Here is a 27,370-nt window from a genome sequence, read left to right as displayed (position 1 = left end):
TAAATGTAAAAAATCAAACAACACAGTTATTGCTGACACATTTACACTACATATATTAAAAACAAATACAATGCGATTCCCACATGAATTGACCTCAAAACCTTTCGATCTACTCATGAAACATTGACATTATCACACCGGGATCTATATACTGTAGTACTGCAGTAGTACTGCTACTTCCTCTACTACGCAGTATTTGCATATATTGCACTGCCTTTGTCCTCAGTGGGTGTCGTAACACTTTAATTCCTCGGTACAAGCTGGGGGACCAGGTGAGGTTAATTTCCACCATTGTGTCATTAAAAATGAATTTATTTACTCTTGACACAGATAGATAGTGTTTATAACGGTGAGCTAAGTGGGCAGCGGAGAGGTCGAGTTGAGGACGCGGCGTCAACTAACTTTCCATTTTTTTTCTCCTTGGCTGAAAGTTGGACACCATTCCCTGGGCCGAACTTCACAAAATGTGTCATCCCTCTCCAGATTTTCCTTGAAACCTTATGCCACCTAAGAGAGAGGCGGGGGCGACTCCATCCCCGACGCCGGGAAAGATGCTAAAGATCAACACGGCCCCACTGGAGGCTGGTCCAATGGAGGAGTTGGCCGAGTCCACTTACTCTGCTTTTCTCAACGCAGAGGTAGGATACGTTTCTCTTGAACGCTGCACACACGCGCGTTTTGCACTTTCCCCCCACCACAGGCGTGATTTCCTCTCGCCCGACATCAGGAATTTGAGGAAATTGAAGACGAAGAGAGTTTAGGCATCCGAACGGACACCATCAGCCTGCTGATGAAGATAGAACAGCTGCAGGCCCAACTCAAATATGAACGCAGGTGTCGAATTCTGGCTGAGAGAGAGCTGAGGGAAATGAAAGGTGGGCTGAAGGGAGGAAAAGTGAACTTTTTCTGTGTTCTTTATTGAAGATGGGTTGCTCTTCTGGATGTTCTGAACTCTTGTTTCCATGCTATTGTTGAAGAGAATAATGCAGAGTTGAACTTCCTATAACTGACGTCATGTAACTGTTGGACTGTATGTAGGTTATAGCAACAACAAAAAAAGAAGTAATTTGCCCCGCCCAAAATTCATGTATGTTGAGCCGATAGTATAATATTATATTTGGAAAACCTCTCTTGCCCCATCTCATGGATCTAATTTATATATTATTTCTTAACTTGTCAAAGGCATGCTTAAAACTAGCCAATCGGAGACTGAAGTTAGACCGAGGGATGCACCAATCATTTGCTTACATGCACCTTGGCTCACAGAGGCTCATGGGAAGAGACACAGGCTCTGTCAAAGGAGACTATTATAATTGCTTGTAACCATTACATGTATTTAACTCCAGATAGCAGCAAACGTTAAAACGAATGAATGAAAACGCTCCCTACTTCATGTCAAGGGAAATAAATGTGGTGTTTGAGGCTGCAGGGAGATGAATATTGCATCGTCATGCAACTTGATCGCCTGTTTTATGATTTTATAGATTTTATACAACACCAAACCGGTAACGTTTCATTTTTGGCAATACTCCAAGTTGAGTCAGTCATGCTAGCAATGTAGCTGACCTTGGCGTGCATGGGAGTTAGTGAACTGAGGGTGTTTCTTTGGGCAGAGACGCTGCGGGTGAAGTGAGGCTACATTCCAATCTTGCTAGCAGCTTCATGAGGCTACATTTCAATCTTGATGGCTACTTCCAACCAGAAATATACCCCAAACTATGATCCAAAACACTATCAGACTTACAAGTTTACGCTAAAAATAATTCCTTTTGCTTCAAACTCACGATTATGATTAAAAAAAAAAATGCAGTGAATGTATTACAGCATTGTGACTAAATCTATTAGCTTATCTTATTTGTCTTATTGCGATGCTCGGCGCAGAGATGAACACACTCATGATGGAGATGCGACACACGGCTCATGAGCTCCGAGCCACGCTGGACCACGTCCTCCAAGGCGGCGACCCGATGACGGCGCCACACATCTCCCAAGACGAAGGCATCGCCTTCCTGTCGGAGCACGAAGCCAACATCGTCACGGTAGGCGACAAGCCAGAGGTCAGCGCTTGTTCGTCAGCGTCTCCGGGCCGATCCTCTTGTGCATCGTCGCACGCGTAATCTTTCCCACTCGCTCAGGACACCAACAACTACATGTACCTGGCCGAGAACCTCCGCGTTCCGAGGAGTCTTTACGAGCACGTGGGCGAAATCGCAGACTACAAGAAGTACACCGCCGCGCTGCTCATGATGCTTTTTGACAGAGAGACGCTGGCCACGCACTCGCTGCGGGGCCGCAAGAACTCGACGAGTAGGGAGGACTGCAACAAGCCCCAGCTCTCGCCTGAGATCCTCAGGAGCATCATCGGTAGGTGGCTGATTGAGATCCAATGTCATGGAATGATGAATCATTTTGCTTTCACACCGATGTTGCTTTGAGTGACATTGAGCTCCATATTTGATTGATTTAGCAGCCTGGGGGACGAGTTGGTTAGCACATCTGCCTCACAGACAAGAGGTTCTTGGTTTGAATATCAGTTTGGTGTAACAAGATGTAACCCAGTATGGAGGGTCAAAATTAATAAATAAATAAATAAAAGTGAAAATAAAAACAGCAAAAATAAATAAAAGTAAAAAATAAAAACGACACTATAAAATTAAATGTGGACCGCCCCTTCATTTACATGATGCAACATTTCATGATGCATTTCATGCTGACAGCGCCTGCAGTATGAAATAAATAAATATGATAGCAGAGCGTTTTTATTTATTGATTGACATTTAATTTGATGTATATACTTATTTTTGTATTTATATCCACATTTATTTTTATAATTATTTTAAATTTTAAATTTTTGCTTGTATATGTATGTGTGTGTATATATATATATATATATATGTGTGTGTGTGTGTATATATATATATATATGTATATATATATATATATATTTTTTTTTTTTCATTTCTATTTATTTTATTTATTAAATTTTTGAATTACACTTTTAATATCCATTTTGATTTTCACTTTTATTAATGAATTTATTTAGGCATTTTTGGTCATCCATAACAGGGGCAGAAAATAGAATGAAAACCCTGAACCCTGTGGGACACCATACGACAGTGGGTCAGAGCGGGACTGTCGTATGGTGGATTGATTTTAACCATTCAGAATATACTTTGCACACCTACAGTATATTAAACATCACACAAATCCGAGTGAAATATTGTTAGCATTTGTTGAGAGAAGAAAATCAAAAAACAAAAATAACCCAAATATTTTCCCTTTTATATTGACGGGGTTAGTCAGAGGGGGCCTGCTGTATTTGAGCATCAGTCTGTGGTGGATTCAACCATATGTGATATCCCGAAGTTACTCAAAAGGGTTTGGTCCCTTGCTCAAGGGCGCCTCGGCAACTAGTTTCTAACCACCGTTCTCGTCACTCCCTCCAGATCACGTGGGGGCCAAGTTTGGTGTGGACAACAGCCAGATCAAGACGGCCATCCGGACCAAGTTGAACAATGAGGACAAATTGCTGAAGAAGAGACTGGGCTTGGTGAAAGCGGAACACACAGCCAGCCTGCCTCTGCCCGACAACGATACAACAACAACAATATGATTGTTGTCAGTCAGCGGCGTGCTTTAGCCTTCACCTTGTCTGCTCGTGTGTGTGCTGTACCGTAACCGTGTGACAGGGCGCCTAATCCTAATCCACATTATTCAATGTAGTGCTTGAACTAGGTTATTTTTTTATAGTAATCAACTTTTTTTAAACTTGGGACGACTCTCATTAGACAGTATTATGTATCGTGGAGAGCAAATGTACAGTGCGTTTAAAGCTCACGTGTGTTTTAGAGTGGGTAGAGACTCGAAAATCCATTTGTTAGTTGGCCAACGAGAACATTATCGACTTTAATGGATGTCCAGCCCAAGAGGAGTCACTTTAGTTACGCAATTTTAAACCCATCTCCCAACATTTCAGTCATTACTGTCCTTGTTAAACGAAAGAACCATACTAGATATTAAATATGGGTTTCTTCTTTCTTTTTCATCAGCACCTTTGGTTGCAATTTGAAACGCACTTTCTCACTAATAATTGTTGAGATTACATTCTTTCACTGGTTGGAGACAGCATTAGTGTGTAATGTAGTACTTGTTGGATTATCTGCAAGGTGCAAAATCTTCCTTTACAAAAGACACTAATGCTCAGTTTTGATTGATACGGTCAGAACAAATCTTTTTTTTTTTTTTTTTGCATTCTGCCATGATAAATCGGTATCTCGTTTTGTTGACAAGGTCCAAGAGATGATGAAACTTCCACACTTAGGTAGCAGGACTACACTTTCTGAATAATAATGTGCACCTTGGGTTGTGTCTGGGGAGTTTAGATGCACATAAACAGTCTGTTTAACACGTTGTGCTTCACTGCATTTGTGCCAATAATAAACTTTAGGGAATGGTTATGTTCCAGTTTTGCAAACTTCATTACGTCACCATGCCAATGGGAATGTTCGCCAGCAGATGTCAGTGCTGAACTCCACGTTGACATTTTTGGGGATTAAGTATAGACAGCTCGGTAAATTCCCTTTTCATTGATTAGCCTTGCAGGACTGGGAAAAAAATCCTGCTATGTGAAAATACGAGTGGAGGCCTTGACAGCTACTGCCAAATTAGTTGTCCTTAATATATTCCTTTTTTTTTGTAAGAAAAAGTTCAACTGATGGACCTTAGCTTTCATACAAATTAAATGGACACGGCTGCCTTTAGGTGACCATTCCATCTTTTTTTTTTGGCAGCATTTGTCCTCAGTAAGGTCAACCAGGCCAATAATTATTTAATGAATGTAACAACAGGAACCAAAAAGATGACACATAATATTACAGACATTGCATAAAATTATAGGAAGTGATAACTAAAACACGTAGTTAAACGTTCAAGTGGTAAAAGTCAATATTACGGTACAACTATCATATGACATCTCGTCAATCTAATGTGGTTTAACAGGCCATTTATTTGATTAAATCAATACAATTTGACAGAATATTAGTATGTACACAAATGGAAATAGCTCACGTGCATAGGAAATACCATGTTTTCTCAAGATGCAAGCCAATGGCAGCAAATTCAATGAAAGCAACAGGGGCCTCGAAATTGAACCCTGTGGAACACCATACGACCTCTGCACATAATCACAAAGTTTTGTGAAAGTAAGGCCTTGACTTGCTGTAAGATTCTTCCTCTGATGGTGTCTTGCAAGTGAGATGACTTAACACATGCAGCCACGAAGGCTCATTAACTCCTTTTCAAAATGGTGGTGGAGGGTGTCGTGGATGAATTATTCTCATTGATCACATCTTTCTGCGACGCCATCCCTTGTTTTAACTTTCCACTAAATTATAGCCAGTTGCTGATACAGCTTGCGACAATTTTTTAGGATGACACTGCAAGTGTGCAATAAGGATGCAGTTAAAATGTGCAATCCTCTAAAAAATAATAACGTGTGATTCACAGCAAATCTAAACTTTACAGCTGATCTATAAACTTTAGTACGGAAGCGTATTGCAGTCAGTTGAAAAAAAAAGGCATGTTTTTTGGACTTTTTCTGAGCTTTGTTTTTTTTGAGTATTTTTTCTATTTTATTTAATTAGTTTTCCCTTTTTTTTGAGTATTTTTTTAAAAATTGTTTTTCTGAATATTTTTTTAAAGGGTTTTCCCTCAGATTAGAGAACAAACCACAATACAGTATACATATTAATTTCTTTATTGAGAGCCAGTAAGTAAACATGACCATCTTATTGCATATGGAGGTATGCGGGAAAGTGTCTGCTTCCGCTATTAGCGAGTCTGCAACAAGTCACTTGGAATTCAGAGTAAAAAAAAAAAAAAAACACCAGCTCTGTTTTTCGGAACAATTTTTTTCTCCAGTTTTTTTAATTATATATTTTTTCCCTGATTTTCTGAGTAATTTTTCCTCCTGTTTTTCGGAATAATTTTTTTCAGCCTGTTTTTCGGAATATTTTTTTGACAGAAAAGAAATTCAGTGAAACAGAAAAAAATATTCAGAAAAACAGAAAGAAAGAAAAATACTCAAAAAAAACCCAAAGCTTCCCCCCAAAATTCAGAAAAACAGGAGTTGGTTTTTTTCCCAAGTGAATGCAATACGCTTCCGTACTTTAGACCTCGTCTGAAATAAATGCATTCCAACATTTCCCGCATCTGTAAGCCACTCCTAATTGTCATTTAATACTATGAACTGCCATCATGTGTGTGTCTAGTATTTATATCCCTCCATCGTCCCATAGCACCGAAAAGTGATCCCAGTTGAAAGCCCATCTGAAAATACCACCCAGGCCAGCACAGCCTTCCCAATATAGCCCCCCTTGCCCACAGCTAAAGGGGTCTCTGGCTTCAGTTGGGAGTCTCTACCGTCTGCCCCGTGTTGTGTTCACCTGTTTCAATGGACGGCATGAGGAAGGGGGGAGATTTGGAGGAGGTCGAGATTGACCTGGGAGACGCCAGCGACCCCGAAGATTTGGATAATGGGGAACAACCAGAGACGCTTTGGAAAGCGCCCTCTGATCAGGGAGAAGGAGAAAGTATTAATTCGTCTTCTCTGGTGGATATCAGCGACACCAAACCTCTGATCGATGTTCGAGACCCTCGAGGGATGAACGACTGCCTCAAGGTAGCAAATGCTAATATGCTATCACGGCTGAACTGAGTTTAGTGACTTAGATCGGCAGAATTGTTTGCATTCTTTTTGCCATGGCGTGTTGCTAGGCAGAATTTGTCGAGCACAATTATTTGTGCCCTGGAGGCCGCTGACAATAATGATGTATTTCAGCCACGCCCACGTTCATGGCACATTTCACTGGCATGATTTTTTTCAATGCCCTTCCTGACTCAACCCACATGAACTCATTCACTTGAACTATTACTATTAGTTTAACATTTTTTCCCCACTTCTGTTAACAAGAGTATGAAAACCAAGATTTTTTTCATTGTATTAGAACAGATATAAAATCTGTGATTAATCGTGAGTTAACTAGTAAAGTCATGCAATTAATTACGATAAAAAATTGTAATCGCCCGACGCCCCTAATTTAAAAAAAAAAATTCCCCTTATATATATATATAAAAAAAAGATTATTAAGCATTAAAAAATATATATTAAAAAATGAAAAAGAAAAGATTATTAAAAATTAGGGGCATCAGGCAGTTAAAATTTGTAATCGTAATTAATCGCATGACTTCACTAGTTAACTCACGATTGATCACAAATTTTATATCTGTTCTACATGTACAAAAAAAAATCTAGGTTTTCATACTCTTGTTAACAAAAATGGAAAAATATGTTAAACTAATAAATAGTTCAAATGAATTTTTAACGTCTATAGCCGTCAATGGCAGTGAATGAGTTAATTATGACCACTAAAATCACTACTTTGTATACAATATAAAATGGATGGATGAAAGCAAAACATGTGCTGGTATTATTTGTATACAGTGTTTGATTTTGTTAAACAAAACACCACACCATGTGTACTTTTGGCCCGCAGGTGACGTTCGAGGATGTTATTGCTGAGCCGGTGTCGGTGCGTAGTGGGGACCGAGTGTGGATCTGGAGCCACGCTTTGTTTGAAGTCAGCCGGATTTGGGTCTACAGGATTGTCACGGTGCTTCTGGCAATCCCCATGTCCATCCTTTCCGGAATCATCTTTGCTGTTCTCAGCTGCATACACATTTGGTGAGTATGCCAGTTTGAGGGGGGAAAAACAAAAGAAAACAAAAAAACACATACACAAATAAAAAGTTACTTTTGTTTTTTCAGCATCTTCAGTAAAAAAAAAAAAATATATATATATTGTAATTGATCCAAAATGTGAAACAATTTGTTTAATGCAAAATATTAACAAATATTAAGTTGATTCAAAAGTAAAAATACAAAGTACATTAAAGTCCACATTTTTGTTTTAAACATGAAGTTGATAAATATTTTGTGTAACAAAATAATACATATTATAAAAAAATACTATGCAAATCAACCTTTGAAAAATATTATTTGTTTATTTATTTTATTATTCATATTTATGTTTTAATCATTGATCATTTAAAAATACTGTTATAAAATATGTCCAAAATCTCAAGTTTATCCAGAGCATTTTTTTTTCATGCTTAATACCTCAAAAAGGCAATTGATGGAGCATTTTGCGTGCATGTATGAAAAAAAATCTAACGTTTCATAAATTAAAAAAAAACTCTTGAGTAGATCCAAATTAATATAATATGTGATATTATTTTTTGCTTTTAATTAACAGTATGAATTTGCTTTGAATCAGTCGACTTAAACAATATTTCAACCCCATGTTTTAAAATGATCAATTAGTTAGCTGATTTATTTATTTATTTGCTCAACAAACTGTAAACGAACCTTGAAATTTAAAAAAAATAAAAAGTTGCTAGTACTTCTTATGTAATTGGAAAATTGCTGTAGCAAGTATTTGTCTCTCAATCAGACTTTTGTTAAGTGCAAATGGCTTTTTCGTATTATTCAATAGCTAGACCCTCCAAAATAAAAATTAAAAAATGATTGCTTATAGTCAAAGAGAAACCCATATATTGACGCCTTCTTAAAATAATCGCCATTTTCACATAACACCAAAAATGTAACCATTTTGCATCATGAGGAGATAATTTAGGCAAAAAAATAATATTTTTTGCAAATAAATGACATTTGACAGGGTGACGATACGTCAAGCTACAATAGTAACCCTAACCCTAACCTAACCCTAAACCTAAACCTAAATCTAAACCTAAACCTAAACCTACACCTAAACCTAAACCTAAACCCTAACCCTAACCCTATTGAATATTCCCAGAGGAACTAAGATGTGTTGTCGTGTTGACCAGGATGATCAGCCCGTGCATCAAGAGCATTCTTATGGGAACACGTTGGCTGCAGAAGTTCTGGAAGGTGGCGCTGGACGTCATCGTGCGGCCCTTGCTGACCAGCGCCGGGCGGTGCTGTGGCGGCTTTGACATTCACCTGGCCGAGGAATAACACACACTCACTTCCTGTTTGTAAAGTGGACACAGAGTGGATTACTTGCGGACATGGATATTTTCTGACAGTGTTCATCATCATGTGTTTACAGTAGCTTCGGTCAGAGTTAGACAGTGTGTGAGATTTATAAACAATAACTAATAGTTAGTAACAGTGTGTAGTTTACAACATTATGTGGTACAAACATTTTCTATTTTATTTTATTATGGTTGTCTAAGGATTTTTTTTTTTAATGAATAACAACAAAACTCTGAAAAATTAAAACAAGAAACGGATCCCTCTAGATGAGAATAATTTAACTAATTAATAATTACTTATACGTTTATTTATGTATCATTATTCCTGCAGTTTGTCCTGCTGTGCATACAAAACTTCCTTTAATACATTTTATTGGATTAAAACTAATTATTTGCAAATTACATTGCATAGATGATTAACTCATTCACTGCCATTGACGGCTATAGACGTCAAAAATTCATTTGAGCTATTTCTATTAGTTTTACATTTTTTTTCCACTTTTGTTAACAAGAGTATAGAACCTAGAAAAAAAGATTGTACATTTAGAACAGATATAAAATGTGCGATTAATCGTGAGTTAGCTCGTGAAGTCATGCGATTAATTATGAAAAAATGTAATCGCCTGACTCCCCTAATTTTTAAGTCTTTTCTTCTTCTTCTTCTTAAAAAAAGAAGAAAAGTAATTGTATTTTTTTTTAATAATCTTTTTTTTTTTAAAGAAAAGATTATTAAAACTCAGTCGATTAAATGTTTTAATAATAATTAATCGCAACAAATTTTATATCTGTTCTAAATGTACAGTAAAAAAAAAAATCTAGGTTTTCATACTCTTTGTTAACAAAAGTGGGAAAAAAATGTTAAACTAATAGAAATTGTTCAAATGAATTTTTGACATCTATAGCCGTCAATGGCAGTGAATGAGTTAATTGAAAAATACATTGATAAATCATAAAATTGAATACAAAAGTAATATAAAAAGAATAAACTGCTCAATGTTTTACACCATAAGTTGTGGACTTTTCATGTACAAGGATTCCATAATGTATTGTTACGAAATACTTTGTTCACGTTAAATGGCCAAATTATTGAGAACACATCTCAATTAAGACAGATTTTGAATAAAGCTTTTGTATTGGATCTTGGTATATGTGCAGATGTACTATTAAGCCATTGTACTTGTTTATATCACCATGTAGCCACAAGGGGGCAGTGTTACGCAGGCTTCAATCACACGACGTAGCCTACTTACAGTTGTTTTCTACTTTTCAAAACACTTGCAACGTTCCAGCAAATACAGTTGAACGCAAATGGACGATGGCAGAAGCGGTGGTCCCAGAAACACAAAGATCAGTCAAACTAAAAACACAAATGTAATACATCAGGGGCTTTGTGGGATTTTTGGCATTGAGTTCAAAATTGGTCAACCTCATAAACACAAAACATACATATGGGACTGAAATGGGTCTTTATTGCATTACATGTGTCCTTACGATTTAAAATCATACTTCATGAAAAATGTCAAAACTAACCCGTTAATGTGAGATGAAAGGTGTCTTGGCTGGTCCACCAGTATTGGTTCGCTTTACTTCCAAATTGAAATTGCACATAATTGAGAAGTGGCTTGATGGTGTTGTCGTGGCGGTAAAAAAAAATGAAAAAGTAATTTTTTTTAAAAATATATATATTTTTTAAATATTTAAAAAAATATATAAAAAAGAAAAAAAAGAAGCCTGCTGCATATTTTATATTTAATAGGGCTATGTACCCTAACCCAAAGTGATTTGATCCTGCCACCTCTCCCTTTCCTTTCTCTGCCGCTGAGAGTGAGTGAGTGGGATAACTCCATTTTGGTCTTCTTCTTTTTTTATGATAAGTGAAGAAATTAATAAAGGCAAAACAAACATGGTATTTCTGGTCTAAATCAAGGTTTAGTTGTGTGTGTGTTTTTTTTTGGACATATAGGAGACAGACAACTATTTCACTCAGCACTTTTCCTGATTCATTAGTGTAAATAAAATGAAAAATGAAATGAAATAAAAAAAATACCAGTATTGCACTAACCATTGTCTTTAATCCCGCTTAAGCCTAAAATGATACTGACTGGGACCCAACCTACAAATAGATAGTACCTCAGTGGGTTTAATCAAAATACATTTCTGTGAAAACAAGAGAACCAATCATCGCCATATTAATCCCCAATAAGAACTCCAGATTTTAATGTAGGCATAAAAGTTGAATCACCTTCCTGCAGTTAGCCCACTCTAGTTCTGGGCCAACATCTCTTTTCTGCTTAGCAAAAAAAGTCAAACCTGGAGATTGCTCTCATCATCACGTGGATGCAACTGCCAGGAAAACATATTTCCATTGAGGCCGCCGATGTAATGACGTGCCAGCGAAGAAGAAGGACGTCAACCGGACTGCGGGGACGGAGCGTCAAGGTGCCGGCGCTGCCGTGCTTGACGTGTGCGAGAGGCTCCTGCGGCCGCTGTCCTTTTTGATGGCGTACGCGGAGGACTTGCTGTGATGACTGCCACGCGAGGACGCGGCCGCGTAGCGCCGACAGCAGAAGACGCCGCTCGTTACGCCCTGGAACATGTGGCCGGCGAAGAACATGTAGATCCACGGGTTACAGCAGCTGTTCAGGCTGGCCAGCAACATGGCGATGATGAAGGCCGTGTCTGTCAAGAGGGACGCAGAAAATGGGCGACTTTGAGAAAGTGTAAGCGAGGAAGGGGTCGCGTCTGGGCAATGAGGTCATCTGATAAGCTTCTTCAGATCTACACCGAGGAGATGCAAAATAAAAACAGTTACGCGCCAAATGTTGGAAAGTTTGTTTGGCGCTACAAGATCATTCTTTTGTTAGCGCTTTATGTTTATTAGTCTTTTCTGTATACCTTGTAAATTTCTATTTTTCCGAGCCTATAACCCCTTTACTCTCAACCATTTCTTCATTTTTATTCCCTATCCTCTTCTAACTCAACCCCCCGTTTTCTCCTTAACCTTAAACTCTTTTCCCTCCTCCTTCTAATCCTCAACCCCCCCCCACAATCTTTCCTTTTCTTTCCTAATCCCAAACATTGAACTATTCCGCCATTTTCCGCCTCACTTTAACCAACCCCCCTTTTTTTCTTTAAATTCACTTTCCCTGTCCGTCATCCTAATCCCAACCATTTCTTTAGTTCTTCCTTTCTATTCTCACCCGTCTTTGAACTCCATCAGCCCTCTTTTTTCTACCTTGTCTTAATTTATCCTATATATAACTTGATCGTGACTTTTTCCTTCTACTCTCTAATGTGGCGACAACGTAACAGTGTATCAGAACCACACTGCCCCTAAGTGGCCAAATCGGGTACAACATGAGGAGCGCTCCAAATAAAGGCACACACAGACAAAGGCAAGACAGTATAAAATAATTTAAATAAAATCGATTTTGGGACATTTAAAATCGATTCTGAATCGTACTAAATAAGTTTCACGATTCTTATGAGAATCGATTTTTTTGGGCAAAACTCTACTCAAATATATTTGTAATTTCTTTCTTCTTCTTTTTTAATGAGGAAAATAGAATGTAAAGACACAGTTTGAGCATCAAGATGAATTAAATTGTAGCTTACTGTGGTATAAGAAGAAGGCTACTATTTTTTCTTGAAAAAAAAAATCTTTGCATTTGAGTGGAACGGAGACATTCAACGATTTCACTCATGTGTGCTGTATGTCGACACCATATAGATCAGCCACAGCTCAGGCCAGCTGGGACCAGGTTACAAATCATTGTTAAGTCAAAGTGAGAAGCTCTGAAACATCTGGCATTATAAGTAACCTTGAGGGATGCCACACAAATTGAACTTTAGGTTGCTTTGGTGCATTTCCATCGGAACGAGTATGATAAATGCCTTCGGTCCAGTGTGACTTGTCCTGCATGGAAAAAAAGTAATTTATTATTCATGGAAATGATTGTAATTCCAGTGATGGGAGGCACAGAACACTCAGGGGGGAGTATGCCATTGGGAAAGGGGAAAGAGAGGATGTTTCCATGTATTTTTTATTTTTTTTTACTAATCCTAATGGGGTGCAACAGATTTGTGGAAGTGTGTCAAATGTTTTTTTTTTTCTCCTGAAGGTGCTGACCACTTGAGGGTGCTTTGACATCAGCCTCTCAAACCAGCTGAGCAGGGAATTGCCCTCAAAGGAAATTGCCCTCATCCTGGTTTGACTTATCGTTTACATTTGTCCTAAGCCAGAGATGAAACACCCGTCTTGATTTCACGCCTCTTTAGCGAGCGGCGCTGCGAGGATGAAGACGAGGTCATGTTGAAGCCCAGACGGGGATTACGATGACAACGCCATCATTTATTCGATTAAGGAGCGCGCGCTATATCAAAGAGAAGAAGTTAAGCAAACATTGCATGAGTGCACAAAGTCCCGTTTGGAGTTCAAGCCCTGTTGAGCTCATTAAAGTCAACTTCCCTACATGGCTTCTAAAATATGAGAACCGGGCCGGGCATCCGGGGATAACGGAACTGGAAATGAAGGAATACGACAGACTAAATATGATTATATTTTGTATTGTGAACAAAAGTGAAGCAAAAAAAAAAATCCTGCCTCTGATGATAGCATTTCTTACGCAAATCTTATGAGATTCACGGTGAATGTATTTTGTACAAACCACTAATTGACCATTTTATATCATTTGCTCATTAACAATGATATGGCTTCACATTACCATTATCTTTTAAAAGGACGAGTTCATTAAAGACTCCTGCACGATTACATGCCAAGAATAACTGAAGGATAATGACGTTTTAATAGTTTCCCTGCTTTTGTGTCCACTCTTCGGAGTCGGCCATTTCCCTTCCCTGTGGCTCCCATGAACTTTTTCCTTCCACTGATAAACAGTGTCAGTGACACTCTCATTCGCTGACTGGTGGGCCCATTGGGAACAAGTCTGGTACACCATTCAGGCCCAATGTTTTGGAAAAAAAATCAAAAGAAGGTCTTATCTCACGGAAAGAAAAACTTTCATCTGTGCCGCATGGAAGATGTCTGGTCACAATATTAGGAACACTTGCGCAAACTAATGCAATCCAACACAGGCTCGAGAACATTTGGTTACTATAATAAGGTTGAGTTTGAAATGGACTGTGCCAGAGAGTGCCAATTTTCATGGTTGTAAGGTGCAAAGACTTCATTATTAACTCATTCACTGCCATTGACGGCTATAGACGTCAAAAATTCATTTGAACTATTTCTATTAGTTTCACATTTTTTCCCACTTTTGTTAACAAGAGTATGAAAACCTAGAATTTTGTATTGTACATTAAGAATTAAAATTAATAATAAAAAAAATAATCATTTGACGCCGCTAATTTTTAATAATATTTTCTTTTTTTTAAATTAGGGGCGTCCGGCAATTAAAATTTTCAATTGTAATTAATCACACGACTTCACTAGTTTACTCAAGATTAATCACAAATTTTATATCTGTTCTAAATGCACAATACATTTTTTCTAAGTTTTCATACTCTTGTTAACAAAAGTGGGAAAAAAAATATTATTAAAAATTAGCGGCGTCAAATTATATTTTTTTTATTATTAATTTTAATTCTTAATGTACAATACAAAATTCTAGGTTTTCATACTCTTGTTAACAAAAGTGGGAAAAAATGTGAAACTAATAGAAATAGTTCAAATGAATTTTTGACGTCTATAGTCGTCAATGGCAGTGAATGAGTCAATTATTTGCTCATCTTTTGATTGATTGCATAGATTGACTTTTTGATCATTGTTTGTTGAAATACATGAATGGCTTTTGTGTTTTTAATTTCTATCTTCTTGATTTTTGGCACTGAATAAAAAGTTTTAGGGAGGAACCAAATTATTTCAATCTAGTTCTTTAGAGTGAGGATAATGATTTAGGTTGACAGTCAGAAAATAGTCATAAAAAAAAGATGTCGGGCTGTATGGTGGAAAAGAGATAGCAATTCTAAAATTGCAGTCGACTGCTGCATATTCACAGTTCGTCACCTGCATTTTCGAAGATTCACAGATTTTCATTTTACAGTTTCAACTTGTCCAAGACAACAGCGGGAAGGCTGCCGGGTCGCCAAAGCAACGCCCCGATTATAAGAAAAGAGTGTTGGGCAAAATAAGGCTTGCGGGCCACGTACTGAGAACATTTAAAAGTCCTTTAGTTGTTGAATCATTTTTTATTCATGAAAATGTATTCATGAATTGTTCTGTTATTTTTTTTAAATGAACGTATTTTTTTGAATTAATTAATTTATTTATAATAAATACATAATAATATCATCATCATATAATACAATATAATAAACAATAAAAAAAAATGTGAGTAATTTTACAAATATATTTAACATATTTTGATTAGTTTTTTTACAAAGTAATTGGCTGAAAAATGCCATGATATGATTCAATTATTTACAAATAATTCAATTGCAAAATGAGTCCTTACTTTTGTAATTTTGACAATGTTTTTAAACTCATCCTCTACTGACTTTGACGAACTCATTCATTTATTTTTTCAATTTTATTTATTAATGAATGTATGTATTTATTATTATTTTTACTTATTTAAAGTTATATAGTAGGCCAACTCCTGTTGCTTTCCTTTGGCGCATGTTATGGCAGGGCGCGTAAAAGTGCATTTTGGGTGTCTTACGTTCTCGTGGGGCAGCATCATCCCACGCAGACCACATCTGGACAAAGAAAAAGGGAGTCCAGCACACGATGTAGGCCAGCACCACCACGAAAGTCATTTTGACGGTTCGGATCTTGGCTTTGGAGATGAGCCTGACGCTGCTCACCCGACAGGGGTGACGCGCGCCTTTGTCTGTCAGAGCCAAGACGTGTCCCCTCCTGGTTTTCAGGTTAAAGTTCTGCCAGATTTTCACACAAATGAGGCCGTAGCACACGCTGAGGACGCCCACGGGGAGGATGTAAATGCTGAGGGTCATCCACGTTATGTACGCCTTGGCGCCCCACGGATGCACAAAATCCCCCCAGCAGTCGTACACGCCGTCCCCGACCTCCCGCAGGGAGAAGATGTACACTTGGGGCGTGCTGAAAATCAGACTGAGCAGCCACGACGTGCCCACGCACGCGCGGTCCCTTCCCTTGCGCACGGGTCGCAGCGGCTGGCAGATGGCCAAGCACCTGTCGACGGACATCAGCACCAGCATGTACGTGGACGCGAACATGCCCACCACCTGCGCGCACTTCACCAGCCTGCACAGCGCGTCCGGCCCGTAGAAGCGGAACGTGATGTCCCAGATGAGCTGCGGGAGAACCTGGAAGATGGCCACCACCAGGTCGGCGATGCTCAGGTGCCGCATGAAGTAGAGCATCCGAGATGGGCGCGACTTGGAGGCGCGGACGGCGCGCAGCACGCACAGGTTGCCGGTGAGCGCGAGAAGCAGCACCAGCACCAGCACGGCCACTTCCGCTTTGGCCACGTCGTCGTTGCGCTTTAAAGGGTTGGCGGTGGCGTTGGCCGAGTGACTCCCGTTCTCCATGCACGAACGCAACCTGACCCTCGACGCGTTGTGGGGTCGGCTGTCGTCCGCGCGTAAAAAATCCTCCATCGTGCGTAAAAGGGCGCAGCCAGGTCACATCGTGAAGACGGAGTCCATACAAGCTCCCGACGATTGGCTTCAATTATGGCTCAAATAATGAAATAGGGCATGATAAATAACACGTTTCCCTTTAAGAGCGTTGACATCCACGTGTCTAACTGAGTGAAAGTCGGTTCTGCTGAGGGGCTTTATGGGCACAGCAGTCTCCTCCCCGAAACGCATTTTCCTCTGTGGGAAATTGATGGATTACAGCACATATATGCTATACAGAATATACTCTAATAATAGAATATAAATAATCTATCTATCTATCTATCTATCACTCACTAACCAACCGCCTGTCTTTCTTAAATTAAATCTTAAATATGCCCCCTCCTCAAAATAAATAAATAAATAACGATTCCTAAATCAACAGTGTGCGTTAATGCCACATAAGCAGGTTATTTTTTTTTAATTTTTTTTTAGAAAGCATCCACATGGAACAAATGGTCACCATTTGAAAACACCTGTTCACTTTGAGTTGACAGTTTTTCCTCAGTCGCTTTGGTATATTTCTGAAAAATAATTATTTTATAAAACAGGGAAATTTACTCAGCAAAACTGAAAAAAAAAATCAGAAAAACAGAGGAAAATGTTTTTTTTAAACAGAAAAAAAAGTTACTCAAAAAAACATTGAAACAATATTCAATAAAACAGAAAAATAACACCATAACTATTCATCTGACATGGACTCCAACTGTGAATCCCCGACGCATGACCAGACCAGCATGTTACGACATGTCAACCATGACATAAATGCGGCGCCATCCCGCTGCGGGAAGTGACAGGGAGCCGTCAGAGGTCACGGCAAATGAACTCTGCTGTTTTCACATCTGCGTGCAGGTCTCAGTGCAGTTGCGCAGGTAAGAAAACAGCCGTCTGTCGAACCTGAAGCATGCGTGTGGCGCTGGAAGGTTCACAAAGCCGCCGAGTCGCGTTAGAAGCTCGCTTGGCCGCTGCCAAGCTAAACAAACACTCGCTAACACTGAGTCGCTTTCACTTCACACGCCTGTTGTGTGTTGCAAACGTTTTACGGCAAAGCACATAGCTCTTTTTTTTCTTTTCTTTTTTGCCGTCTTGTATTATAAACAATATGCTATATTGTCAGCGCAACAATGAAAACATACGATTTCCATTTCAAGCACAAAAGGGAATTTAATCTAATTTTAACTATAAAGAGCAAATATGATGTAAGCGTATGCTAAAAGTTCACATTGGTGGTCAACATATATATATACACACAGTATATATACTTCACAAACTGCCACAGTTAGAGTACATGAGCGGTTGCCAATTGGTGCTTTCCGCCCTTTGCCAGTTAGAAAAAGTATCACAGCACGTTATCAAAGTTACAGTTTATAAAAAGACTTCCGTTGGTAAACAATAGCAGTGCCTGGAGAGCACAGGATAAGAGAGCAGACAAATAGACACACCCATTAGTAGTTGGTAGTTGTGGAAAACAGTCATTTATAAAAGTTGGTCTGTTTGTCTGGTTATAACATCATGAATGAGTTCATCAAGGTACCATTAACTCATTCACTGCCATTGACGGCTATAGATGGGCTATAGATGGCAAAAATCCACTTTATTTCTATAAATTAATAAAAAGGAAACATTATTTACAAAAATGTAAAAAAAAATTAAGAAAATATATATAATATATATATATATATATATATATATATATATATATATATATATATATATATTTATATTTATTTTATTTTATATATTATATATATATATATATATATATATAATATAGCCTAAAATATATATATATATATATATATATTTAAATAGAAAAGATTATTTAAAATTTAAAAATAATTTAAATTATTTTTTTAAAGAAAAGATTATTTCAAAACAAATTCTAATAATTAAAAAAAGATTAAAAAATAATAATATATATATTTTTAAAGAAAGTATTTTTAAAAAAAATTAAAGAAAAGGTTATTAAAAATTTTAAAAAATTATTAAAATATTTTGTTTAATAGAAAATATATATATATATATATTTAAATAATAAAAAAAATTGAATAGAAAAGATTATTAAAAATTAGGGGCGTCAAGCGATTAAAATTTGTAATCATAAATAATTGCATGATTTCACTAGTTAACTCACAATTAATCACAAATTTCATATCTGTTCTAAATGTACAATTTAAAAAATCTAGGTTTTCATACTTATGTTGACAAAAGTGGAAAAAAAAATGTAAACTGATCAAAATAGTTCAAATGAATTTTGACGCCTATAAATGGTTTATTAATTATATTTCATTTTACGTGCGGTTCATTGCGCCAGCTAACCAAGCCTAAAATCGTCTGAGATGTTTTCCCCTGTCATGTCAACAAGCATGGAGAAGAACCAGACCAAAAGTGTAATATAGAAAGAACGCTGTGGTTGTCATGTGATGACAGCACTTGTTATATGTTGGCCTGATAAGCACATATGCGACAAAAGTAAGCATCCGTATTAAGAGCGCGTTTGTTTTCCTAGCCCGTTCACCTCCAACTTGTGTCTCAAATGTTTCCCATATGCTCCTTGAAACATTTCAATGATAACAGTGAACAGGTCCTGCCTTCCTCTTCTCCCACTTCAACTATTTAAAGCCACGTTTGTTTTACCTCAGCACCATGACTTTAAATGGATGTACTGTATTCATGGTGCGTCCATAAATCATGTGTCTATATCCTCTTATTATACACAAACGCACTTGGATGGAAATATGTTCTTACAGAGGTGGTATTTTAATTTACACATATATCTGATATAGTTTTGTTATATTTCTTGGATGTGCTAACGGAAGATCAAATGCAGTAAATATAAAGCAGATCTCTGATTGGCTGTTTTTATCTGGATTGGGGTTTGTTTTTTCCCTCCACAGCTTACCCTCCATATAAGCAAAATTCCACTGATTTAGCTGTAGTAAGACTGTAGTAAGAAGAGCTTTCTGCAAATGTAAAAAAAATAAATAAATTGGACAGCAAGTTGCGTGAACCCACGTCTATCACGTGCCTCTCCTCCATAGGCCAGAAGCCAATTGAATGGAGGGGAGCAACCACAGTATATCCTATCCCCTATTCTTTCAAAATAAAAGCTCTAACTGACAAAAACACAGAAAGTAACCAAAATAAAGCCACGACTGCTCGTATAAGTATAAGTCAATTGAAATATAAAATAAAACAAATCAAGGATTTAAGAGGAAATTATTAAATAAATAAACAAAATAATAATTTACAATAGTCATTTTTCTATCTGTTAGAGTTGTTTCTTTTTTTTAGAGAAGTCAACCCCCACTCTCCACCCCCGCCCTTTCCCCCCCCAAAAAGTAAATAAATAAACAAGTAAGTAAATAAATAAATACAATAAAATATGTCCTATGCAGCCACACTAGTCTAAATATGGTATTCTGGTTAATATTGCCTTAGTGGAATATGAGTTAATCCATTTCAGGGGGCAGCCATTTTTCCACTTGCCGTCGACTGAAGATGACATCAATGTTGCTCAGGTCTCAGGCAACAACCAATCACGGTGCAGCTTCAGAAAACAGGCGAGCTCTGATTGCTTTTTTTTTCTCTTTTCTTCTTCACTCAAACAAATAGTTACTGAGGAATTTTATTACAACAAGTAGAGACTGGTCGCCAAGACGGGGCAGGGCGAGAGGAGACTGGTCGCCAGGACCAGACTGGGCGAGAGGAGACTGGCCGCCATGACTTAACTGTGACGTGGACGACTGGGTTAGCTGTGGCAATGAAGATGAAGAAGACTTGGCAGTGAGGACTACTAGACTGAAACGTGGATGACTTAAGTGAGACGTGGACAACTAGACTGAGACAAAAACGACCTAACTTTGACAAGAGCTTGGCTTATCTTATTTTAGCTTAGCTTAGCTTAGCTTAGCTTAGCTTATTTTAGTTTACCTTAGCTTATTTTAGCTTAGCTTAGCTTAGCTTAGCTTAGCTTAGCTTAGCTTGACACAAAACGGAACGAACCACAGACTCCCACACATAACGTGGACATCGACAATGCTCCCATACAGACTGGACAAACACAACAGACTAAATACACCGACACTAATGAGACACACCTGGGGAACACAATAGGCTGAGGACACTGAATGGTCACACACACTAGGAAGGGAAGAGACACACAGGTGGACGTGATGATCAGACATAACGAGACAAAAACTCAGGAACACATGACAAACACCAATCACAGACAAACACAACAAACGCACCCAAAACAAACAAAACCCCAACCCCTACAAAACCGAAACATGACAGAGATGGGGGAAAAAATGGCTGGATTTGACCGCATAACTCATATTCCACAAATGTAATATTAATCAGAATTTCATGTTTAGACTAGTGAGGTCACATTTAACATATTATTGTCAAGTAATATTTAAGGTTGACTTACACTTTAAGAAAACAGCAAAAAATGTTGACGTGATAGAGAAAATCTGAGATCAATTTTGGATTCCGCACCCAAAAATAAGCTAAAAACTGCTGTCCGACCTAACTCAACAACAACAAAAATTCTCCAGTATTATTTATGCTTTACAGTTTTCATGTTTTACTTCCAACAGAGTTTGACAATTTGGTCATTTAGCTGTTGAAGGGAAGCACTTGAATGAGAAAGGATGATCATTTACTCATAAAAGTTGGCTTACTCATAAAGACTTTATCCTCCCCACTTCGTTTTATGGCTGAGCTGGCACCGATCCCGGCTGATTTGGGGTGAGACATTCACACTCACGCATATGGACCATTTTGAGTCTTTTTTTTTTATTATTATGGGAGGAAGCATGCAAACTCCACACAGCAAGCCAAAAAAAAAAAAAAAAGCTCCAATAACAGAATGAACATGGTGGATGGAATGTGTACTGAGTTGGCCTACATGTATCATTGCGTGCGTCTAAATATATTGACATACATTCGAATGTGGCCATTCAACCGGGACGCAAAGACTTCAACGGCCCAAGCCAAGTACGGCATGTAATCATTCCGATGAAGCCCTCGATGAAATTTCCTTTTGATTTCCCGAGAGCGAGAGAGGAAAAGGGCGGGAGCGCGTTGTCCGGGACTCACAGGAAAAGGTTCGAGCCGGATTCCAGAGCAGGCCTCCGTCAAGGTGAGACCTTTTGATAGTCATGTGGAACAGCGAGTGACATGTTGAGAATCACTTTTGGGGAAGTTTGCTCCACTTGCCACAAAGGAAGAACTAAACAATCTTGTGTTTTTTCCTGTTTTGACTTCTTTTTAAGCTTCACTGACGTGTTCTCTGTTTGTTTGACTTCCCGTCTTTCTTTGTTCCTCTGCAGCTCTACCTGCGCACCGTCGCTTTACTCCCTTGTGTATTATTGCTTAACACTTCGGCACGACCTCGAATGTCGAACGGCCCTAAGCTATCAATGACATTTCATGAAAAAATTTAATCACGAAATATTTGGCGGTACGTTAAGCCACGGTTTTTGTTTTCTTTTTCATTTAGAGTCCTAGTTACATATGGCGACATTTGGGAAACATTTTACAGTTGTTTCTAATTTTGCTCGCTTTTCAACAAACGCTTTTCAACACGAAACATCCTCACTGTTTGCATGTGCACGCAATCTAACTAAACCGCTTGTCTTGATCAATCATAATCTCACCAATTAAGTCCAAACCACTCGTCGAAACCTCCTCAGTTTCTCATGCAACCGAGTAAACACATTAGTAAGGCTAACGGCGCCAAGGCTCTGTGGCTCATTTTCGACATAAAAGGGCAAGAGGTCCCAAAACATTCCTAAATATGATATTGATATAATATGATTGTTGTTAGGCAGAAGTCATAGGGCTCAAGCCACATCGGCCCAAAAAAAGTTGCCATGTGTCAGTCACAGGAGCATCAATGCTGTGACCATTGCTAATGTTAGCTGCTAGCGCTAGAGGACGAGCCGGTGACTGGCTAGCTGCCTCGACGTGTCGTCACTTGTTACCAAAGGAGTGTTTGTATTACTTTTTACACTTGTGCGACTGTAACAATGTGACAAATAAAGTTTTCATGACGACAGTTTGAACCAGGACTGGATTCTTATTATTTATTTCTTTATTTTTACTTTGTTTTCTTTTGTTTTTCACATTTTCACCAATTGTATAATTGATTTGTTTATTTTGTAATCTTTTCATTTGTAGTTTGTTCATTTATTTACTATCATTATTTCTCTTTACAATAGGTAAAAGTATTTTTTTTATGTTGACAATTTTTTCACAAAATGAAGAGCAAGGGAAGAGGTGGAGTGTGACAAAAGATTTATTCCCAAGACATTTCACACACTTTAAAATGGTTCATATGCCCGGTTGTCTCCCTCTGCTCTTGCTCGCTTTTGCTAGCTTCTCCCGCTAGCCACTCTTTTTAGCCGCTCCAGCGAGTTCTTGCTAGCTAGCCACACTCTCACTCCAAATAATAATTGGTACCGTCTAGTTCACTACTAGATGGCACTAAACTAACTTGCCTGAGAAAGGTTTTATGGCATTGTCTCATGAAAATCATTGATTATATTTATTTTGTGCACCACTAGAGGGAGCCAATATACCACTAGTTGTATGCATACAACACTTGTTGAATCTCTGCTTTTGTGCCACTTTGCTACCTTGTTAAACCGGCCTGTAGTCATGACTTTTTTTTGGTAAAAAAAATATCTGGTTCTGTTTCAGACATGATCATGATGTATGCGCGCGTCACATGCCGCTTTACATCAGTGTGCGCACGCAGGATGTGAGGGATAAAGCCGAGCTCAGTCATGTTTCTGCTGGAAGCCTCGGAAGCAGATCTCAAATATTGACATGCCAGGTCAGCTTGTTGTCTGCAGGCTTAGCACTGTTTGCTCGTAATGCAATTCTTCATTACTTCTGATCTCTTGACAAGCACACGGCGCAAGTCCCGCCGTACCTGACGTAATCTCCACCGCGGCCACTTTAAAAAGAGCATCAAAGACGTCTCAAATGCGCTTTGTGGGCTCGTGATGTCTCTCGATAACACTAATACTTGCGTGGTGGGAATGTTTTTGTATTTGCTTTCTTCCATTAGTCACGGAGGCCGCAATCAAGCAGCGGCTGCTCTAGATATCGAAATAGAACGTTAATAGAAAAGCAACGCATTCCTTTTATTCGCATGCAATTACCGAAAAGCTTTCCATGTTGACAGCAGTGTCCACAGGAAGAGCTTAGAGCGAGTAAACAAACAGCCGACCTCCCGTTGAGACACTATTCCACAAGTAACACATTACAATGATAATGTGGGAACGGGATCCGACATCTGCGTCTCATCCAGAGAAAGATGATAGCCATGAAATTTGTTTTGTGCGGCGACGCTCCGGGCATTGCCCAGGAGCCAACATTCTTTGGAGCTGCTCGGGAGATTTACGAGCGTTAACCCATATCCAATCTCAAAAAGTGTGCGGTGCTCACGGCCATTTAACATAAAACGCGTGTATTCCGTTTTGGAAATCATGCTAGGACGCATGTAAAAAAAAGTACAGTGGAAATGGAGGCTATTGTTGTCACTGCTCTCATTGTACGTGTTGAACTTGAGAATATATCAAACTGTGCAAATAACCCTAACCATACTGACAATATTGAGTCTAATCCAAGGGTGTCACAACTTTTTCCTTTTAGGGCCACATACAGCAAAATTGAAGACATAATGTGTTACAGCAATTATTTTTTTTTTTGATAAGACAAACAGTTTAGGATTTTCCCATGATTTGGGGTGGCCCATAGCCCTGTAACCCACTAGAGTAGCTCTGCCCCTGCCCTGAGCAGATCTCCACATTCAGAACCAACGCAAGGGAAATCGGTAATTAGATGACACATTTTCAAGCAGTGTTTCCTTTAGTATCTTAGTTAGTCATCGATATATGTTCAGTAGAAGTAATCATGGGGGAATTGGGTGCGCACTTTGACAACACGTGAGGTTGCGTGCCGGTGTGTGTGTGTGCATTGAAAAGGGAAAAATAGAAAAGCACTTATTGTTTTGGGGTCGACATAAAAAGCAAGCTCATGTGCCCAGCGTTTGGCAAGCTGTTTTCGGTTATGATTTAAAAAAATAAAACGTCAAGTGTGATTACAGCTTCAAAGGCACACGACATTGGACATGTTTTGAAAAAAGCCAAAAAGGCACAAAAATGTTCATCTTAATCATTGTGACAACACGGGTTTATTTTGTGCTATTCCATTTTTTTTAATTAGTTTAAAGTTGTTGTTTAAAAAAAATATATATATATATATATATTTTGACTGTCTTTGCTATTATGTCTGATCTTTACTTTGTGTACAGAACTTTTTATGCCGCAATCGTTGTTTTTAAAGTGCTCCAATTGAGTTTTCTTTCCCCCCCCTGAGGTCTGCCTTAATTTTAATTTTGTTTCACAATAATGCACTGTTTTATCATTACTAATATTATCATTGCTGTTCAGTAGCAGATGTCTGACATATTAAGTTAGTAAACTCATTTTAATTAAAGCAATAAATCCAGCCCCCCCCCCCCAAAAAGGGTCACGTTTTTAAGTAAAAAAAAAAAAGTATATATATTTATAATAATAATGCTAATAATAATAATACTTGTATATATTTGACTATGCTTACTTAAAACAATGACAACACAAATGAATAAACATTGAGTTTAAGCAACACAAAATGGTGTAATTTATTTATTTATTTATGAGCCCTATTAATTTCTTCCAGTTGTTAAAAACTCAAAATTGTAAGTCAGTTCAAATGAAAATAATTGAGTTGCCACAGCAGAGGAAAAAAAAGTCCAAACTTTTAAGTTCTGGAAAATATTAACCTGAATAGAAAAAGAAAAAGTAGGAGAAAAAGTTGCCCTTTTTAAGTGCTTTTGAAGAAAACTGCAAGTGAAGACGTATTTGAAAGTGCAACAAGGCACCGAATCTGCACGTAATTGAATGATCCGACGAAATTGGATAACGCTAGCACACAATAACACCGCACAGGATTTGGTTGTGTATACAGATGTTCCCTAATAATGTGTGTGTTTCCAAACTAGTGGTCCTCTGAAAGCAAATTGTCCGAAAATACAATTTGCAGTGTGACTAACTCTATTGTTGATGCCATAGCTGGCTAATTTTAGAATGCTAATTTCAATTGATTTCCCTTAACATTTATGAAATTAAAGCACACTCACCAATCATTTTGCTAATTAATTTTTTGGTTTCTTGCTAACTTCTTTAGTGGTTTAATGATGCTATAAATGAAAGTGTGCTGTGTTTGTTAGCATTTGTGGATAAAATCCAGTAAAGAGTTTGAGTCTTAAATGGAAAGAAATTAATAGGAAACAAACCTGGTTCATTTGTAAAACTATCAAAACACACCGGATATATCCAGCTAATTTAACCCAGATTAATTAGAAAACTAATTTGATCTAATATTATGCTTTTTTACTGACCTCTCTTTATCTGAAACAATCAATCCATAAAATAGATTTTTCCACCTTGTTGTTGCATGAAGTGAAATTTAAAATACTTGCAGTTGTTTACATAAACCCTGTTGATTAAAACAAACAAACAAACATATGTTTATTCATATAACATAAGCAAGAGTTGTGAATGATTTCTTTGTGGGAGCGACTTAGTCGCTCATACTAATCAGATCACTCAGCAGAAAGCTGGGTATTAGTTTTTGGGTGGTCCGTAAAGTGTCAAACACACACGGGCACGTGACCAGAACTTCATCTGATTATGTTCTCACTCACTGGTTAAGTGGCATAGCCAATTATCTGAATTATCCTTGTGGGAAAGTTTTAGAATGCTATCCTTTTGTTTGTGGAAAATTTTGAATGTAATGCAAATTAAATAAATGCATGTTTATGTCAGTCGATTTTATTTATTAATACCCCCCCCCCCCCAAAAAAAAACTTTAGAAACATAACGGTGGATTTCACTGACAATGTCTCCATCTGCAGAGCAAGACGGGAGTTGCAAAAATAATAAACATTTGTATGTCTTTTATTTGAAAATATATATATATTTAAAATGTAAATCCAATTAATATTTTTTTAATTTTAAAGTTGTTTTATTGCTTAGTTTTAAATGTAGTGGTACATTGTTTATATATATATATATATATATATATATATATTCATATAGTGTAATCTTTCACAAATGTAACAGCAAAATAAGTACATTATATCATATACACACACACATAAATTACTAAATAATAAAATGTCATGTATAAAATGGGAATCAATACTTAGCTTGTCAATAATGTCAAAGTTTATACAGCATATTTTATTATAATTTGTGTATGTGTAAATGCTAGACTTTTAACACAGCTTGACTCTTTTTAGTGTCTTGTTTTAATTGTATTATTTAACTTGTTCTAAAATAAACTATGTTTAATTGTCTTATCTTCAATTTGTATTTATGTACAGCTCTTTTTGCCCTAGTTATCTTAAAGTGCTCAATAAATAAAATCGAGGTCATTTGTGTTGGTTACATATTATCGTTACATACTGCATAAAGTGCAAAAAATAGCACTTTTACCGGTAATATAATATACAAACTACAAACTGTATTTTATGAATTTCAAAAATGGTAAAAATAAATAAATAAATAAAAACTTCCTATATTTTATCAGTGTGGTTGAAGACAAACAATGA

The 27,370-nt window shown here is 37.6% G+C and overlaps 3 protein-coding genes across 6 annotated transcripts; 2 read left to right on the top strand and 1 right to left on the bottom strand.

Moving 5' to 3' along the window:
• The first annotated feature begins 3 nt into the window (after positions 1–3).
• On the top strand, positions 4–4,461 carry LOC147167359 (uncharacterized). 3 transcript variants are annotated; one of them, XM_086086443.1, is made up of 6 exons: positions 4–272; positions 484–638; positions 728–875; positions 1,882–2,039; positions 2,136–2,364; positions 3,447–4,461. In XM_086086443.1, exons 2-6 carry the CDS (start codon positions 501–503, stop codon positions 3,611–3,613), a joined length of 840 nt encoding a protein of 279 aa, XP_085942569.1. In that variant the 5' UTR covers positions 4–272; positions 484–500; the 3' UTR covers positions 3,614–4,461. The 3 variants fall into 3 exon arrangements, with proteins under 3 accessions (XP_085942569.1, XP_085942567.1, XP_085942566.1); XM_086086441.1 differs by having other exon boundaries at positions 9–272; positions 432–638; positions 1,882–2,057; XM_086086440.1 differs by having other exon boundaries at positions 13–272; positions 1,882–2,057.
• A 1,950-nt stretch (positions 4,462–6,411) lies between these two features.
• Positions 6,412–9,788, top strand: cav4a (caveolin 4a). The gene is made up of 3 exons (XM_086087297.1): positions 6,412–6,679; positions 7,554–7,741; positions 8,905–9,788. The coding sequence occupies exons 1-3, from the start codon at positions 6,452–6,454 to the stop codon at positions 9,053–9,055; spliced, it is 567 nt and encodes a 188-aa protein (XP_085943423.1). The 5' UTR covers positions 6,412–6,451; the 3' UTR covers positions 9,056–9,788.
• oxtrb (oxytocin receptor b) lies at positions 8,916–16,812 on the bottom strand. 2 transcript variants are annotated; one of them, XR_015096300.1, is made up of 3 exons: positions 15,756–16,812; positions 11,386–11,754; positions 8,916–9,040 (listed from the first exon to the last, which is right to left on the bottom strand). XR_015096300.1 is itself a non-coding variant. In XM_086087296.1 (2 exons), the coding sequence occupies exons 1-2, from the start codon at positions 16,675–16,677 to the stop codon at positions 11,510–11,512; spliced, it is 1,167 nt and encodes a 388-aa protein (XP_085943422.1). In that variant the 5' UTR covers positions 16,678–16,812; the 3' UTR covers positions 11,128–11,509. The 2 variants fall into 2 exon arrangements, 1 of the variants encoding a protein (XP_085943422.1); XM_086087296.1 differs by lacking the exon at positions 8,916–9,040 and having other exon boundaries at positions 11,128–11,754.
• Positions 16,813–27,370: the final 10,558 nt, after the last annotated feature.

This window comes from Leptonotus elevatus, chromosome 10, assembly GCF_054856555.1.
Source record: "Leptonotus elevatus isolate MCC_2025b chromosome 10, RoL_Lele_1.0, whole genome shotgun sequence".
Lineage (NCBI taxonomy): Eukaryota > Metazoa > Chordata > Actinopteri > Syngnathiformes > Syngnathidae > Leptonotus > Leptonotus elevatus.
The sequence above is the reverse complement of the archived record's forward strand: the minus strand, read 5'-3'. Positions and strand labels throughout refer to the sequence as shown.